The sequence below is a fragment of the Tinamus guttatus genome, unplaced genomic scaffold (genome assembly GCF_059628265.1).
Source record: "Tinamus guttatus ecotype Peru unplaced genomic scaffold, ASM5962826v1 Tinamus_guttatus_pri_ptg000115l, whole genome shotgun sequence".
NCBI lineage: Eukaryota > Metazoa > Chordata > Aves > Tinamiformes > Tinamidae > Tinamus > Tinamus guttatus.
The window spans coordinates 6,240,610-6,259,274 of NW_028288649.1; the positions used below are offsets into that span (position 1 = coordinate 6,240,610).

Genomic DNA, 18,665 nt, shown 5'->3' on the forward strand with positions numbered 1-18,665 from the left:
ATAACAGCACGTAAAAGATGAAACCCTTTTAAAATCAGGTCTGCGAAGTATTACCAGTGCTAAAATTTAATAGAATGCTGTTTATTCAAAGTTCTTGTACCATTTACCAAATATTGTAAGCTAGCTAAAAGAGAAAACCTTCTTCCTAATTTTGGCTATTGTTTTGTCTTGTTTACAATGCCAATTGCTTATATATATATTTATATAGACAGAATGGCATGAATATATATAGTGATGCATTGCTTATATTGGTAAATGGAAATTAAACTCCCTAATACAATTATTTTTGGAATAGCTTTTTAGTGTTTTATGCTTATGAACGAAAAATCACAATTAAATGAAAAGACTGGGAGAAAAGGGCTAAGCAGTTTGATCCAGAAGATTTTAAGTTCATCCATTTCAGAAACCTATAAACAGCACCACCAATGACAAACAAGATATCATTTGCTGAGCCAATAAGAGAGAAAGAAAAACAGCATAAAACTTGCCGCAATCCATTGCTCATTTAGCCCTCAACTAGAAATACTGTTTTCTGTTTTATTCATGATCTACTAGAAACAATATTGCTCTTAAGTATGCAACTCCGTGCTCTAAGGCTACTTCTGTGAAGCGTGGATTAAATAATTGAATTTATTCTCCATGGTTAGAGAAGCTAAGAGACGACCTAGGAGAAATATTTAAACTAACGAGAGAGGTAGAAAATATAAATATCAGTTCACTCTGGTGAAATGAGTCTTCACAGAAAAGCAGTGCTTGGGCTCTATTTAACACATGGCCAATAATGATCACTATTCGAAGCAAGGTCTTATTAGCTAAGGCACTTGCAGTCTGTGTTGTTGATCATTTCTTCCTATGTAAACTTTTTCTTTGCTAAAACTCTGCCTCAAAATGCCCCATCTGTTTGTTACTTGTAGGGCTCTTACCAACATGAAAATACTGCATTTGTCTTTCTTCATTTTGTTAGATATTTGTAACCCTGCATTAAAATTAGTAAGAAAAGCATCAAGTAGTTACCATGAAAGAGAACCAATACAAGATTCTTGAACTTGCATTATACTGTGTTCACTTTCTTGAAATTTTCCGAGAGCTAGGAATTGGCCCCATGGCCTCCGATAACCAGAAGTATTTACAAAGCAAATGAAACTCAGGAAGTACTATAATTACTAGAAAATGCTGTGAGAGAGCATAGTGGAAGCATCAGCAGAGGATAATTACTGCAATTGAGGCATGTTCCTGTGAAATTCCAGAGAGGAAAGTAAAAACTCATTAAGCCTTTGCATTTATTCAAAAAGACAGAGAAAAAAGAGTTTTTAAAAGACATTCAAGGATATAGGGAGCCGAATACTTCAAAAACCTTCCACAAAAACTGTACCCTAAGCTTGTCAAATCCAAAGAGAAATCAATTTGTTACTGACAGAGAAGGCAAGCATTTTTCCTTGAATTCAGTGCTTGCAAGATTGGTAGATTAACAGGATTTCATATTCAAGTCCCCTGCTCAGCAATGAGAAGACAGGCAGCAGTGATGGACTAAGAAGGTGCTACCTCCATGGCTAGTAGTGCCCTTCACACTGAGGCTGTACATTGAGCAGTACAGAGCTATGGTCAGGCTAACTCATTTGGCTAGACCTACTCGTTTGCTGACTTCTCTTTTCATAGAGGAGCCAAGGGTCAAGGGAACCAGCTTCACATGGGGCACCACTTACTCATGCACTTAACCCATGGGTGAACATTTACCTATTAGATCCTGTTTTGTTTATTTCAGAAACAAAATAATCCTAATAAAAGGAAAACAAAAGCCCCAAAGCTACTAAACTCAATCAAGGTTACTAACAGTATTTATGAAATTCATATGCAATCCGCACAGCATCAAGAGTTTGCAGATTTCCAGAGACAATTCTCATTTTCTCAGACTGGAAGAAATACAAAGATATTAACTAATTATTTATGGAGCAGTCAATTATCTTGCTCTGTATACCTAAGACTGAACATCATGAAATGCTTATTAGTTGAGCAAGCAGGACAGTTGAGCAATTCCCTCCGGAATGGAGTGAAGCCAAGAAGTTAGACAGAGAAGGACCCTTAGCAGGAATAATTTACTAATATAGACACAAAACTGCTCACTTTACTTAAGTATTACACATCTGACCAGCAAAGTTTTCAGTGCCAGCAAATAACCTTTATACTGTCACAGGGTTGCAGCAGAGCAGGCTGGAGCTGCAACTGCCCAGCTCTGCAGTTTTTATGAGATAATATACAGTAGTTCAAGTCAGAAAGTCAAGCAAGGTGTGATATATTTTTGCCTTGGAAATGTGCAGAATACAGAGTCTACACGGTGCCTGTGTGCCTTCCTTCCCTTGTAGAAGCAGCAAAGCTTTACCCTGTCCTCCTGCAATGTTGGTCTGGACTAGCTTAGATGAGTGACCCCTAGCTGTGCTGAAATGCCTGGTTACACAAATGTCATCTGCTGTAATGTCTGTTTTATTTCTAAAAGCAGCAACACCAAAAAAACATACATCCAGCCAAATCTGTATCTCATTTGCCACGGGATAGAGCTCCGTATTCAAAGCGAGTATTTGAGATAACACCTTTGGGAGGATATAGCAAAGTCATGCTCCATGAGTTCCTCACTGCGGAAGCACGGGTTGTGGTGCCCAGCCTTTCTGATGGACTGCTTAGCCTCAGACACAAACTACCCACACCAGTCCCTCTTTGATCATGACCTAATAACTGGACTCAACTGCCCCACATGTGAGCATTTAACCATGCGTACATAGTACATACATATAAATAATATATATAACCTAATGAGTTGATAGGAACACAACTGTTATGGTGCATGGTGCAAGGTTCAGACATGTCCCTGTCATGTAACTGCTTGTAATGACATATCCTAATCATGACACTTGGCAAGCAGGCTTCCAAAAAGTTTGTCACTCAACTAAAGTGGCTGTGTTTTAGCCCTACAGGCCTATATATCTTGGGAACACAACTGGGGAGGACAGCATAGAGAGAAGCTAGCTACCAAGACAGCACGTTTGGTCTGTGCTCTGACTTCCTCAGGAGATAGGGTGGTATAAAATGGTCTGCAGTCAGGCTCATTTCCTTTCTGATGGGCCTTGTCAAATCATCCAACCAGTTACTTGCTGACAAGCCTGCCAACCTGAAGATCAGAATTTGGGTGAGAAAGAGATGTGGACAAAAATATAAAATTTGCCCCACTCATTGATATACCTGAAAGAACTCCAGCTGAAATATTGCCAATCAATTTAATTGAACCCTGAAAGGATTGGTTCATTTTCCCTTGCAGTAAGATCACATCTTGAGCAGTAGAGGTTAATAACAGATAGTGTTGCATACTTCCATGGCTAATGTTCCCTGGTTCCTCATTTTTTAACTGAAATCCATAAAGAGGTCACAGTAATAACTACAGCCGATTTTATTTCTATGCCAATTATTGAGATGCTGGGAGGATAATTTTCAGACTCTGATTGTGATTTTCCAAGTACATTAGGAGACTTGATTCTCCTTGCTTCTCCATGCAGGAAGATAAGCAATTGCCAGGAGGGGGATAAAGCATGATGCTTCTATCTTGCTGAGAAGCTTAAATACAGGTTCATAACATAAATGTATATACTAAGCAGAAGCTGTAATGGGAAACTATGTCAATAGTTAAAAGTAGGACTGATTTTTTTTTTTTTCAGTGGGTAAGAGGTAAATGAAAAGAATTGTCCAGTGTCACATTGAACCCACCCAGCTGCTCAAGTGTTCATTTTTGTTCTCATAGGAAAAGATGGAAGGAATAAGGAAAACCTCTTAAACACACATTTCAAGGGTACCCTGCTCTAACAATAATGCGCAAATATTCTCCTTTATGTGAATCAAATATACTGCGATAATTGCTAATTACCTGTGTTTGGAGCTACAAAATCTCCTTCTTACAAGGACAAAATGTGAGCTTACAGATACTCTCTATTTCAGCTAGTCCAGCTTCTGGTTTTACCTGGCTCTGCCCCAAGATGCATTATGCTTTACTTGCATCAGAATGGCACCCAGATTAACAGCAGTTCTCAAAATATTTACTTCCCAGATTACAAATGCTGTATGAGCACAATAAACAAGAGGGAGAAACATCCAACAACTTTCCCACATGGAAACTTTCTTCAGGAGATGAAGAGCTGATTCATGTGCTTTAATCAAGAATGCAGCAATAGTTATAACCATTAAAATCCAATTTCACTGTATCTCTTGGAATAAAAATAAGTAATCACACTATCTTATCAAGACTCCTATTTTGATGTGCCACATTGTTCGCTTGTCCCACACTGTTCACTTTGAATAACCAGCTTATTCCTGATTGGAAGCTAATTTAAAAATAAAAAAGTCAAAATGATTTTGAACGTTAGTCTTTCATTCTTTATCATGAAACTCTCTTTGTCTCAAGAAGGAATTATAAAAATGTTCTCCTTCATTTCCTGCTCAAGTGATGTCTCCTGTGTGAGACAATCCAGAACTTGACCACAGAGCATGCAGAATCCTTGCTATTCACACTCCTTCCATTGTGTGTTGCTACAATATTAAACAGGTTACCCTTGTGACCTACTGCACCCACACAAAAAACCATGTCGAAGGTTTAAGAGCTCTACCTATGTTTCTCTGCCCACTGTTCTACATAGCTTGAGTCTGCCGTATTTCACATATGTAATACACATTAGTTAGCGCCAACAAAATTTGTCAATAACTTTTTTTTTTACAAAAAAGAAGTCCATAGAATGGAGTCCTCAGGCTATACTAAAAGTTTTACACTCCTGCATGAAGGTGATATGACTGTATTTCATATGTGTATTGCACCATTCCATTATGGCACCCAGTAGTAGTACAGTTTGCTCTCTTTTAATTAAAGTATTGAGCGCATCTTCTGCATAAAGAACTGGACAATGTATAAGTAGCAATTTAATGCTTTTGTTAAAGTAACAAAAAAGGAAATAGTTTAATGTAATTAAGAAATAAAAAACAAAAGGCAGAGAATTACTTAAGACGCAATTTCTGCAAGTATTTCATGCTCACTCAACTCTAGGTACTAAAACTGGTTCTTTACACAAGTTCAGGGAGAAATCTTCACAGATTTGCAGCCTCTAGGAGGTCTCGTCAAGCACCAAGAATCAGGCAGCTCATCACTACACTTTGCCCAGCTGATGACCATAGAGATGACAGCTGAAGATTTCAGATGCCAGATTATGACTGAAACTGGGCTTTAGATGTGGCAGAGATAGATACACCATCAAATATGTTCTATGCATATTGTCAGAAAATGACAAGATTTCATTAAGCTATGGCAAGTACAAATGGTATAAAACTGCCTCATATATGAACTACGCTCAGTTATAACAACAGCTGCTTTAACAGCTGTTAAAGGCATCCTGACAACGTGAAAACCTGGCCCTTTTATAACCTAAAACACAGTTGCCAATGCAGTTATATTCCTAGGTAATATAGAAAGCACAGGTATTTAATTATGTGGTCTTTACTCTAATTGGAAAAAATATCTCACATAATATATACATGGAAGAGGGAAAAATCAGTAAGACAACACGATTTTTGTACATATTACATTCACTGCTGTCAGACATAACACTAGTTCTTATGGGTCAGAAATGATCAACTTCGATTAGGACAGCTGCATGCCTTCTTAGATGGGCCAGTAACGTTGTCAAACCCAACATACAGTTGTCATGTAATTGCTCCTCCTGCTTGGTGAATTTTAAATTTCAGCAAAGAAGTGGTGGCTACACTTACCTGGTAGACCAGGTGGAGTTTTCAGATATTTTCCATTAAAATGTTGAATTACTACTTCACATTTTTCTGTAGACTCCATTCTAGAAAAGAGAAGAGGGTGGGATGGGGGCAGAGGCAAAATTTGTTACTAGTGTGGTATGAAAACGTTCAGTCATGAAAATGTTCAGTCAGCAAAAACATGAAGGAAAAGAAAAGGCCACGTGCAGATGCGGGCAGAACTCTTAAAAGCTGCTCTTGCTGCTTTGTGCAGAGCTCATTACGGGGCGACGTGGCCAGTGGCGAGACCCTGCCACCCTCAAAGGCTGCAGCTGCGCTCCCAGCTGTGCCCGAGCGGCGACGGCGTCAAGGGACAGCTCGCGGTGACTCCCGGGGTCACCCTGAACAAGGACACTCTTTATAGTACCATGTGCTGCCTGAAAAGGCAGCGGACTCCTTTGCAAGAGTCCTCGTGCACCCAAAATAACCTCAAGGGGCATGAAAAAGAACAGGAGTTGGACAACGACCCAGGGGATTAAGCGACCGTTGTTAAGGTTTAGAATGATTAAAAAACCCCACATAACACCCTCCGAAGATGGACTGTACAGCAAAGCAAAGAGAAAACGTATGTGCTTATTACACAAAGCCAAATTCAGGGCGAAGACATGAAGCTGCACATAACACTGGCAAGTAAAAGGACCACTCTTCATCTCACATGACCTCAAGCATGATTTTCAGCACTGCGACATTAAAGCATTAACACAGAATCAACACACATGTTATTGAAGCAATTGTAAAAAAACACAAAGCTACTGGCTAAATCATGATTCATCACACTAGGAAATCCACAAGTCCTTCAGATCCTGTAAACTCACTACACACTGCTCCTGAGAACAGCTGGCTCTGCTAGAGTGTCTACAGAAATGCTTGGAGAGAAGACAGAGAAATGGGAAGCTGATAACCAAGCAAAAATTGCACCTTTTTTTTTTTCCCCTCTAGAATAACTGCATTTAAAAACGCCTTCAAAACCCCCTCAGTATACTGGTTCTTACCTCCAAGTACTCCCACAAAAGTAACTCTACTGATATAAACACTAGCAATTTATTGACAGTTAAGATGTTTAAAATAAAATTTATCCACCATCCTTCCTATCACATAGGTGTGGGAAAGAGTAACATGTCTCCCACATAGTTCATGGAGTAGAGCCTCAACAGAGTTTAGAGCAGGGGTTTGTCTCACAGGATAAAGTTAAGATTCAAAAGGGTCTCCGCAAAACCACAATCAGCACCACCAAAAAAAAAAAAAAAGTTTATTTAATACTAATACTTTGAGCAATTCAAAGTCTTTTATCAGCTTGCTTCAGGTGTAATCATTAAACACTCATCCTTCTGGGTGCATCACCATATTGTGGGCTGGGCCATTGCTACCAGCCCAAAGACAGCAAGTTAGACCATTCACTTGGGTTTCATTCAGATTAAGCTAAGCAAAGTCTGCACTGAGCCTTTAGAGACTCTTGTCTCTGAAAAAATAAATGCAATAAAAATCTGTTTGCTGTAGCTGCGGGCGCTCTGTGTCAAACTATGTTATGTTGCACTACACAGCAATGACAATTTCATTTTAATGCACTGGGAACATTTGAACAAGGCAAAGCAGCCCCTGCAAAGAATGCAACGGATAAGCTGCCAAGTGAGAGACGCTCACGGCACCTGATGCATTTTATGTGGGAAGAGAGTAAGAGTGAAGCCCACAGTGCTCTGTGATGGAAAGGCCATCGTTCGAATAGCACCTTAAAAAGAAGGTGCACATTTTCATCCCAAGTTTCACCATTAACTGCTCTCCAAAGCCATTGCCAGCCATGTGTAACCTGGCACATGCTTCACTTGAGACTGACACCAGCGTTATCAAGTCTGGCTGAAAGGAGGGCAAAACAGATAAAGTCGGCTCTACATGACAGATCTGGTCAGATCTATCCCAATGGTATATGTGTGTAAATCATAATTTTCACACACGCATGAGTAACCTCCTTCTCAAATAGACTGCTGAAGAAAGTTTTCTTTTCAAGCTGGCTTCTCGTTTAGCTGGAATACTAATGGATAGGGAAGAATGAGGTCTACAGAGGAGGGAGCAACCAGGTAGAGTACTCGCACTGTCTGACACTTGCCACTACAAGGTGTTGGTTTTAGTTTAGTTCAAACACTGGCTAATGTCACCTGCATGCTTGGCAATATCTACGCAGGTGCCTACCCATGAGCTGAAGCTCTCCTTCCACACAGGTAGACTGAGAGATTCCTCTTTCTCCCTTTATTTATTTTAGTCAGGAATACTAGCCATACTTAGGAAAGGGCCCAGTGAAAAATGTTATTCTGTTCAGCCTACACTAATAAATTCTACCTATATTTTCTTTGGAAAGCGGTGGAGTTCCTCTAGTGTAGACTGTGCCTGCAAACTTGAGGGAGAATGACAAAACCTGCTTCTTGCCATGAATCTATTCATCTTGTCTGAGATACAAATGTCTCAAAATGCTGAACGAGTGAGCCTGTTATGTAATAAATATACCACTAACAGGAACACTACATTTTAAAAACGAGCTCCCAGGGAAGGGGTTTCCTACAGAAGAATATCATCAGAACATAGGTAGATCTACAGCAAGAGCACTCTTAAACCCATTTTTTAGTGTTTATTTTTTTCCCATAATTGAAGGAACAAGAATGTGGCAAACGACATTATTCAGGGAAAAAAAAAATTCTTAAATGCTTAAAAATTTCTATTGGCAGATATTGCTATAGAGATAAAGATATTCGACTGTCCTGCTGGGAAGATGAAGAAACCAGCTTCACAAGGAATTTGCTTCTAATCAGACCATTTGTCAAAAATTAAGATCTATTCAATAGTATGTTTTTGGTGCTGATTCCAAAAGATCTGAGATGATAATTCATGTTAAAATACAATTTGAAGATAACTATAATGCACAGGAATATGAGTAAAGAAATCCATTGCAGAAAAAAAAAATCAAAGCAAGCCACAAGCCAGACACATTTTGTATCATTAGTACAATTAACGATACAAATAATTATCTAAAACAAAGAAGCTAACAAAAATAACAGAATTTGTTTGTACGTGTCTCTTCATATCTCCTCCTTCTGGAGACTCATGAGTTCTTAGATACAGTAAAAGCACCTAGACTGAGTATGTTCCATCCAACTGCAAAAGAGGACTATTTAGGAAATCTAAAAAGAAAGACTGTTCTTACAGTTTTTCTAGTCATAGTTTACAAAGTTAGGATATAGAAATAAAGCTCTTTCACATGTTTAAAGACTGATGCAGTGTCACAATATAAAGTTTATACACATGCACTATAAGGAATAAGTATATAATTATTACATAAGAAAAAATTCAGTATTACATAATCAGCAGTTAGTAGTTAAAAATGTGAATTTGGTTTCTGTATTTTTCTTAATAATGATACTGTCAATGAGAATCAGGCCTGCATTTTTTGCATTCCAAGTAAATATTTGAATTTGATTAAATCGTAGCTACTACATTTATATTATGATCAACATATGAATAGTGTTGTTTTCTTAGATTAATGAGAATTGGAATAATAAATCCTGGAGGAGGGAGTTTTCTTTACTATTTAAGGCTCTTTCTAAAGATGGAAGTAGTTCAGCAGTGAAGCCACGGTTAGAAGACACACTGGAGAACTCAAATTCCTTTAGTCTATCAAAAGATTAGAGGGGCAGTTTGATAGTGGTGCATAAGTACCTTTGTGGGTAGAATAAACTAAGTATTAAGTAGTTCTTTAATCTTGTGGAGAAAGTTATGACAAGAACCAGATAATTTTAAAGGAGAAATTAGGCAGAAACACTTAACTACAACAGAAATGATCCACTGGAACATATTACTTAAAAAAGAAGTAGCATTTTTTTTTTGGCTGATATCTTCTTATCTCTTCTAAAAGTTTTATTTTACTTCATGACAAGTAAAACTGCAATATTAGGTAACTGAGAGTATTTAACTGCCTGTGATATAAAGGAGGTCAGAGAAAATGTTCTTCTGATTTTAAATACTCTGGCACTACAAAATAGTTCTTATTAGTATGAGGTTTTTATCCCGCCGTTCTCCTTATATTCTACCCTTTATTATTCCATGGCAACATGGTCAATGATTTCTTTAAGTTATTTTGCTGATTTAATTTCTGGCATTCAAAAGCTGTAATATAGCCACAATCTGTGATTTTCTTTCCTTCTTTAACTGATTCAGGCATCTTGTGTCCCCATCTTTTCAACTGGTAAGAGATTGCTTCAAGATGGCTATACTGTTTGGTTTAAATCTATTTTATGATGGAAAATCTATTCCCTTTGCAATTTATAGACTAGGAAACAATATTCATGTGGACAAGTTCCCCTTATTTTGCATAAATTCTATCTTTTTCCACTACATCTTGCCTGTATATTCTTCACATTCATTTCAGTTAGCATGAACAACAGGAGGTTGTCCTGACTAAATGACACCTAAATTACCCAGAAAAACCCTGAAAGATGCAAAGCTTCCTTTAATGAGAAACATGCACAAATTAAAGGCTAGGCTCTCATTTTGCTTCAAAGCAGTCTGAAGCAGATTCATTTCTACTGAAATCCATGTAAAACCTGCATAAATGGATAATGATCCTGAGTGGGACTCAAAATCTGTTTTCTCATTTTCTCTTGCTCACTTTCAGTCACTGTGTCAAATAATATTTCCAAAGACTAAATCTAATACATGTAAAATGCAGATAAGCATGAGAAAATTTTAATAAAAAACACATGAAGGCAGAGAAAAACATCCTATTAAAAGCTCTACCAAAAGAGCTTTAACCATAAGACAAGAATAGAGCCAAAGCTCCAAACAACTAAACAGGTGAATTCCCATTACGGATGCCCCCAAGTCTGTCAAGAAGGCAGGCCTATCTCCTCAATATTTCCTTTCCCTCTGTGGCGACAGAGGAACTAACTGAGAACCTCTCGACTTTGGTCGTTCCGTGGAACTGCATCGTAACATTCTTTTATAACATTTTACGTTGGACAAATTTTCTCATGCTACTGGAAAAGAATAGTATGAGCACAGTCATTTCTACCTAGACTCAGGCTGATTTATGCTACTGTCTTCATACTCTGGGGTTAAGTATTATACTGGTGCCCGCCAGCAGTGCAATACTTGACTGTCTGACTGTCAGCATTTCCATCATAAATTTCTGTTTTCAAAGGCTTATGACTTTGTTGTAAAATGTCGCTTGGGGGTTGAATCTTGCAAGGTCGTTTTAAGTTACAAGACAGCAAACAAAATAAAAAAAGTTAGTGGTTTCTAACACTTTCCTTGCACTTTATCATTTAAAAGGACCTATAAAATGCTTGCTCTGCTGTTCAGTTGAATGTGGTATATGTATGCATAGCATTATTTATATTACTAACTCTGTAGGGAAGGTTCTCAAATAATACCTTAATGGCATTTTATTGTGGGGTTCTAAAGACAAATTTTTATTATTTCATTGGTTCAGTGGTATCAGGAAGTCCCTCCCTGACATACATCCCAATGTCTCTGTACCCCAAGGTGTGCACACACTGTGGAGTTCTTCAATTAAACTGTCTGTACGGAGAGCTTATCAAAATTGCTCAGCCAAATCACCTGATGGCTCCTAATTTGCCCAGTTCTTATCTCTTCACCTGTAAGAGTTTCATACCCGTTTTCATATTATGCGATCCCACTGATATATGCACAAATTAATATTTGTCCTGAGATCCTGCCCCACTTGTCCCTTTCTGGGGATGTGCAACTCTTTGGAAGTGCAGCTCCAGTTTTAGCAATATTTTCACGGATATAGTGACTCTACCAAAATTTGGGACAGGACACAGCACTAGATGGAAATTCGAGGCTCTCAAGATTCTCAAGATGACACTCTCCTATCACAGGACTTGCAAGTGTTGCTATGAGCCCCTTCCAAGGAGGTCTTTCAATGGAAATTTGTCACCCCAGACCCTGGAATATTTTACAGATACCGCACAAAGTCTTGCGGTATGTTTGGGATTTCTAGTTTCATCTGCGATATCCAATTATAAATCAATTTCCTGGGTAAGATACAGGATTTGACAGATCATTTTTCTGACTGAAAGTAAGAATGATCCTCATAATATCTAAACCTGCACTGCCTTACCAGATGATGGATTTGTCCAAGTTAAATTTATAGCACCTTTTATAGCATCTTTTCAACTGTCTTCAATTAAACCCTCAAATAAGGAAGGACAAAGCATCTTCCTTCTTCACAAATGCATCATTAAACTATCAGGCTGTTCTCTATCCCATGGTGCTGCTGACAGTTTTCTGCCTCCAAAGTAGCATCATCACAGACCCTCAGAAATCTCCCTCTCCGAATATTTTCCCTCTCATTTATCAGAATTTCACCAGAGCTTTAGATCCACTTTGCCTGTGTCACTTATTTATCTTCTTCCAACTTGAGACCTGGAATTAGTATTTTGCAGGCCTGTCGAAAGCCAGGTCTTTCAGCATATAGTTATGTCTTCATGAGTGACAGCAAAAATATCTTCAGGAGGACGTTAAGCATTGCCCTCCATATTCCTAGTCCCCTTTCCTAAAGCTAACTTTGTCTATCCGTGTTTCTACAGGTACTTGAAGAGCATGGAGCAACTCCATGGGCAGCTCCAGTGTGTAAAAAGGCCCCACATCTGAACATGTAATGGTCAAGATCACCACTGTGGCTGCTGATCTGAGCTTTTGAAATATTATCTGGATTGAAATACAGCTGCCACCCCTTAGCTGTACTGTATTTATAGTCACTTATCATGTGCTCACACTGTAGATGCACTAGAATGAACCCTCCATGACTACAAGCAAAGCTAAACAAAATAATCTATTTGGAGTAACACACCACAAAAAAAAAAGATACTGAATAGAACCTGACCAGAAAAAGAAGATTATTTGGTCAGGTAATTCGAGATCATACTGGTAATTCTAGTAAAACAAAGGCAAAGTTAAGAGTCAAGGTCCAACTATGGCTATGAATTTCTTGAGAAATTCTGACCTCATTCAAGTCGGGTTCTGCTGTATTCTTCAGTGGAGCCAAAGTTTTCCCCCTCTCTCGTCTGCCTGGTGAATTACCCAACTTTCATGTTAGGTCATAAAATGCTTGTTTTTGAAATGAGTTACAAAATTAACTACATTCCTACAAACAAAGCCAACTTGTAAAAAGCAAGTTTATCCTTGAATTATACAAATCTATATTTAGCAAGCCAGAAAAAAATGATGCCATTAACTGTGTAATACATAAAGAACAAAAAGCATAAATGTTCTGATTTTTCCTTTTGAATTCAGTCAGTATTATCTTAACAGTCTCTATGCATGATGAGCTTTTAAATCAAGGACAGTGGTAACACTACGATGTCAGCTACCTTTGCAGGCTACCTATTCATCATACATTACCCTATTTTACTCAGTGGTGTCAGGACACTAGCAGAAACTCCATGATTCACCAAGACACAGTATATTTCCCAAGAAAATCACAAGATGACTCAGTCATTTCACTTGCTTTACAAAGTACAATGTTACAAAGCTCAGTAAAAACACTGACCTGGGGATTGATTTGCAGCACAGTTACGAATTTCTCTTCTCACTGTTTTTCTGTCCTTTTCTATAGATAGATCTCTCTTCCCTACCTTTTGAAAGGGAAACTATTTAATTTAGGAGTGTTTCTAGATGAAGAGAATCTACGCAAATATTCCCCAAGAGTAAACATGGGAGCTTGTCTTTCTGAACTGACAATGAAATGCACTGCAACAAAACGTTGCCCGTTCAGTCAAAAATATTTTAGTGCTCCATCAGGACTTGTATGCAAATATTTCTTCTTTTTGTTTTTTTTTATAAGTTTGGGCTCCTTGCCATTTTCAAGGAAGCCATGCTCCTTCAGTTAACAGTTCCTCTCCTTTGCTCTTCCAACTGAAAAATTTACCTTTTTTTGTCACAAAATCTTTGCTAAACATTTAAAAGGTTCCTTAACCAAGTGCATGCTTTTGGCTGTAGGTCATTTACTATTATCCAAGCTTGATACTGCATGGATAGCTCACTATTCCTAGAGATCTTTATTGCTATGTACATACTTAGAATGAACTAGTTTTTGGAGCAATTAATGACCATGCTTTTGCATTGATATTCTTCAGCTCGGTGGAAAGAAGAGGCACACAGTCTGATAAAGCTGCTGCTCTGAATTTTCCATGGCTATAAGGCTTCAGACTTACAGAACAGACATTTGCAGAAGACCAAAATCAAAAAAAAAGAGAAAAAGAAAAGGATAAATCAGATGATAGAGTAAGGGTTTCACCTGGCAAAGCCAACTCCTCTGCTGACTCCATTAGCATCTCTTAATATTCTGGTGGAAATTACGTGTCCAAAAGGTTTCAGCATATTCTCCAGTTCCTGTTCATCCATGGAAACAGGTAAATTTGAGATGTATAGATTTGTGGGATCTTGCTCTTGTTGCTATGACAGAATAAGAGAAATAGTGTCAGTTAGACTCAGCATAATAAAACAGCCTATGGTCGTGGCAAAGAAGGCTACTCAAAACAGGACCAAGCCAAGAATTTATGGAAGCATTAGAAGCAAAGCTGAGCAATCTGTTCACAATGACAACATATTTGCCAAATTTCTGCAAACCCTCATTCATGTGCTTAACTCAGTGCATGACTGCTCTCACTGAACTCAGCAACACCACTCATTTACAGAAAACTGCCCCGATGCACAAGCATTCCCAGACTGTGTCCTAATTTAGCAACGGATTGTGAAGGGAACATAATTCCCACAAATATGTTGTTAAAATAAACAACTAAAATTTAACACGTTTTAAGCAGATGTGCTTTCCAGCCTGCAGACTGCCCATTCAACCTGTTCATCACAAGCCCAACTGCTTGAAAATATAGAACATTTTCTATTATATCTTTTCTCCCCAGGCCTCCCATCACACACATCCTAGTAGACAATTTGCAACATAGGCAAACTGCAGGGAGTTTTCTATAGTCTGGATTAAAAGCCTTGTTGAGATAGATCACATGTTTATTCTCTGACAGAATTAAAGTTTCTTACAGAATATCATTTTCAGTGTGGAAAATTTGAGAAAATACATTTGAAGATAACTTTTTATTTCTATTTCAGAATCTCAGGCAAAACTAATCCATGTAGCAGAGCATAATACTAATTCATGTAGCAACAGCATTGTCTTTTTTTTTTTTTTTTTTTTGCTATTAGATGTCCTAAAAACAAGTTAACAATCTTGCAACACATGCCCTTACAACGAAGGAACTGTAGAGAGACCAGTGGCCCCTTGTCCCACTTTAACTTCAGACTCTACCCCCATTAAAGCCAGTGCAGCTGTGCCTTGTCGAACACACAGAATCACAGACATATTCCCAACTCCAGAAGACGTGCAAAGACAGCACAGAATGAAGATGTCTGCTCTTTCATCGCCTTACACGTTCAAGGCTGTGCAAAGGGAAGCAGAAGTCTGAGTTCCAAGCTGTGATTCACACATCCCATCCTTTATAGGGACATAAAGGACAGAACAAAGTCCAGCCTAGCTAAATACCACAATCAGAAGCCAAGGAAAAATTTCTGCTTTCCTACCCCCAACCCCAAGGGTAATTTTAGTCTTTTTGGATGAGAAGAGAAACTTCAAATGTGCACCAAAGGATCCAAAAACAGCAGACATGGAATGCTTTTTTACTGATAATTTGGATTCTAGTCCGAGAGTTGCGAACACTTGCCTTGGGACAGACCACTTAATGCCCATTGCATTTTACTTGTCAATCTTCAGATCTACCACCCCTAGAAACAACACATTCCAGTGCAAGTTGAATTCACCACCACTTTACAAAACACATACTAAAAAACAAGGAAGATAGATACATTTTCAGCTGCAATCCATAAAAATGCCCAATTTTTATCCAATACTAAAACCCAATTATTATCATGCCTTATAGCAATGGGAGCAGGAAAGGGAAACAAGCAAACAAACATGGACAGTAAACTTATGAACTCTAAATATCAAAAAAAAAAATCCCTCTCCAATTCTCTCTCATTTCAGTTTACACTGATGCAGAACAGAAAGCTAATTCCTCTCTGATAATCGAATATATCAGTGAAGAAGTGGGACTAGGGCTGCTATGGATTGCATGAGGGAAATCATGTAAGCTGGCCTGGAGGGAAAGTAGGAAAGCACAAAGAGGAATATGAGTTTCACATTATACTTTCTTACTTTTAGTTTTGCATTTTTTTTTCTTTCTCTTTTTCACATAGGACAAGGAAAGGTAAAGCAATGGGAGTTAGGAAACATCTTCACTGCTACTTTGAAAGCGTGCTCAATGGAGACAATTAAAACAGAGGCATTAAAGAAGCAAGGGAGGGCAGAAAGGTTTGCAATTCCAAGAGGCACAGCTTTTCAGAAATGATCACACTATCAGGCAAACCTCTACCTATTTACTAGCTAAGGACTTTGATTAACCAAACAATCAATCCTGCGGGGTTGATATAATTTATCAATATTAAAAGCAAAAAAAAAAAAAGAAAAAAAAAGCTAATAGTATTACACAGATGAGAACCCTACAGCCTGAGGACAGAATAATCTGGAAAAAGCAGTCAGGCATCAGTAGCTGCACAACATCCTTTACTTTCACTGGAGCCATTCATTCCAGCTGAAAGAATATTAAAAATGAGAACTTTGGACTACTCAGTTTTCAAGCTGTGGCAAACAAGTAAAATAAATCAGAACTGCTTTGCACCAAACTGCTTTGCTTCTCGAGTAAGAACCCATAAACCTTTTAGCTGCGCTAAGGATTAAAAGCAGTCGTTTTAAATATCCATGGAAAGTTTAGCTACGCGCTAAGGATGAATGAAATATGGGTTGGCCACAGTCCCTCTCTCACAAGGACTTAGCAATCATACCTGTTATCAGCACAGTAAGCAAGAGCAGTAAGCAGACAGAGACGGATGAGGCTGCTCATGCTGCCTTCACAACACAACAATTTTCTAAGGAAAGGAAGAAAACATCCCATGTTGTTTTTCCTTACTGTACAAATATAACATTTAGAGAAATGCTCCTTTCTTCTCCAGGGAAATACAACCCCCCAAAACACCATATCTCACACCAGAAACAGAAATGGGATGCAATGCCTTCCCAAGGACGAAGGGGACACTTCAGAGACATATTCCTCCCTTGCGGCTGCACTGTTGCCTGCAGGACATGATGCGGCTGGGCAGCAGCAAGGCCCACAGCCCCCACATTTCTCATGCACAGCTTGCAGTTGCCCCACTTTAAAAAAAAAAAAACCAAGAAAGTAAGACCAATATAAGTCCTCCCACGTGACCTGTTAGGGCTCTCTGCAGTTCCCATCCCAGCCTGGATCACCGCCTTGGTAGCCAAGCATCCTGCCTGCTCTGGTCGATGGGCATTAGCGCCAGACACACGTTACTCCATGCTGGCTGAGGACGCGTGCATGTCAGATATAGGCACTCTCAGACTGCCCAGAAACACAACTAGGAAGGTTTAAAGACATTATTACATTACAAATTAACAGTAGATTTCAATGAGGATTTTGATTAAGTCTCCACATTGGAGCATTCCAGGCACTCATCAAGTGTGTTGCTGTGAGACTGGGGAGCTCTGTTGTCTGCAGCAGTTCTGGGGAAACTGCCAGAAACGTCACTTCTGAGTCACCCAGCTCGCGAGGCCTATGCCAAAGAGGCAAAAGACCCTTATAGCAAAGAGACCTTAAAACACACGGCTCCACCAACATTTGATGACTGGAACCCTCTCTGGAGGGCATGCTCCAACTCCAGTCTGCTGTTTGCTGTGTTGGACCTTCCCATCCGCTCTTGAAAGAGAGGACAAGACTCAAATTCCCTCCCATCCTGACACAATATTTGGAAGAATTTCATGAAAAGTCAAAATAACAATTTCTGTTGGCGTGAGAGGAGGCTGAGCCTCTGCATAGTGCATTCAGTAATGCATTCCTGGAGGACACATGTAGGGAGGGGCTGGCAGTTCTTGGCGATGCTCTGCTTCCCCTACAAGGACCTCAAACCTCCTGTAGTCTCAGGCAGACTGGAAATCAAATGTATTTGCTTTATTCATGAACCCCGTGCACCAATTCTTCTTATTCAACCTACATTATTATTCCTTGAAGCAGTTTGCTCTAGGAAGTTAATCACTGATTCTTAGTTCAAAGAACTCCTTTTTCCATCTTTCAAACTTATTCTAGGAATGTTGACACTATAACATTGCACGTAGATTTGCGCAAGATTCTTAAGCCCTCCTTTACAGATTACTTAAAACTTATATTTATGCTTTCCTGTAATAAGGAAATATGTAATAAGTCTTTAATAATTTGAGACTTCACCATTCTAATATTCATATAGATCAGTATTGGAGCTCACCTTTAATAGCACGGTCACGTCTTCCTGTACATTTCAGATTCAGGTTCAGATCACTCTGAATTAGTATTTCCTCCAAGTTGGTTCATCTTTGCCTAATGGCCATTTATCAAATCTTCAGGCTACCCACATACAATTTTCTCTCTTTTAAAAATCTGTGTCCAACTTCTGTCTCCTTTTAACATGAAAACAGTTCCACTTCTTATGGAAAAATTCATTTTTGTGGAATCATTTTTATGAAACTAGATCATTTAAATGGAAACATTTATATGCTATTTCATAAATTTTGCATCGTTTGCTCAATATTTTGAAAACATCGTGATGGCAGCATGAGTCTTATCTTCAATTTATTATATTATTTCTAAAATGGATTTGATACAAGCCACAGAGCTCAAATGAAATTTAGAGAGAGCATGTAATACCTTCTCACA

General features: G+C 38.6%; 1 protein-coding gene across 5 annotated transcripts in view; it reads right to left on the bottom strand.

Moving 5' to 3' along the window:
* RBMS3 (RNA binding motif single stranded interacting protein 3) overlaps nt 1–18,665 on the bottom strand; it is a 651,451-nt gene that overhangs the window by 128,626 nt on the left and 504,160 nt on the right. For all 5 annotated transcript variants that reach the window (XM_088521153.1, XM_088521151.1, XM_088521150.1 and 2 more), the window contains 2 exons: nt 14,135–14,292; nt 5,794–5,873 (listed from right to left, as the gene is read on the bottom strand). In XM_088521153.1, coding sequence (XP_088377279.1) covers nt 5,794–5,873; nt 14,135–14,292 — 238 coding nt within the window. The remainder of the gene's footprint in view (nt 1–5,793; nt 5,874–14,134; nt 14,293–18,665) is intronic.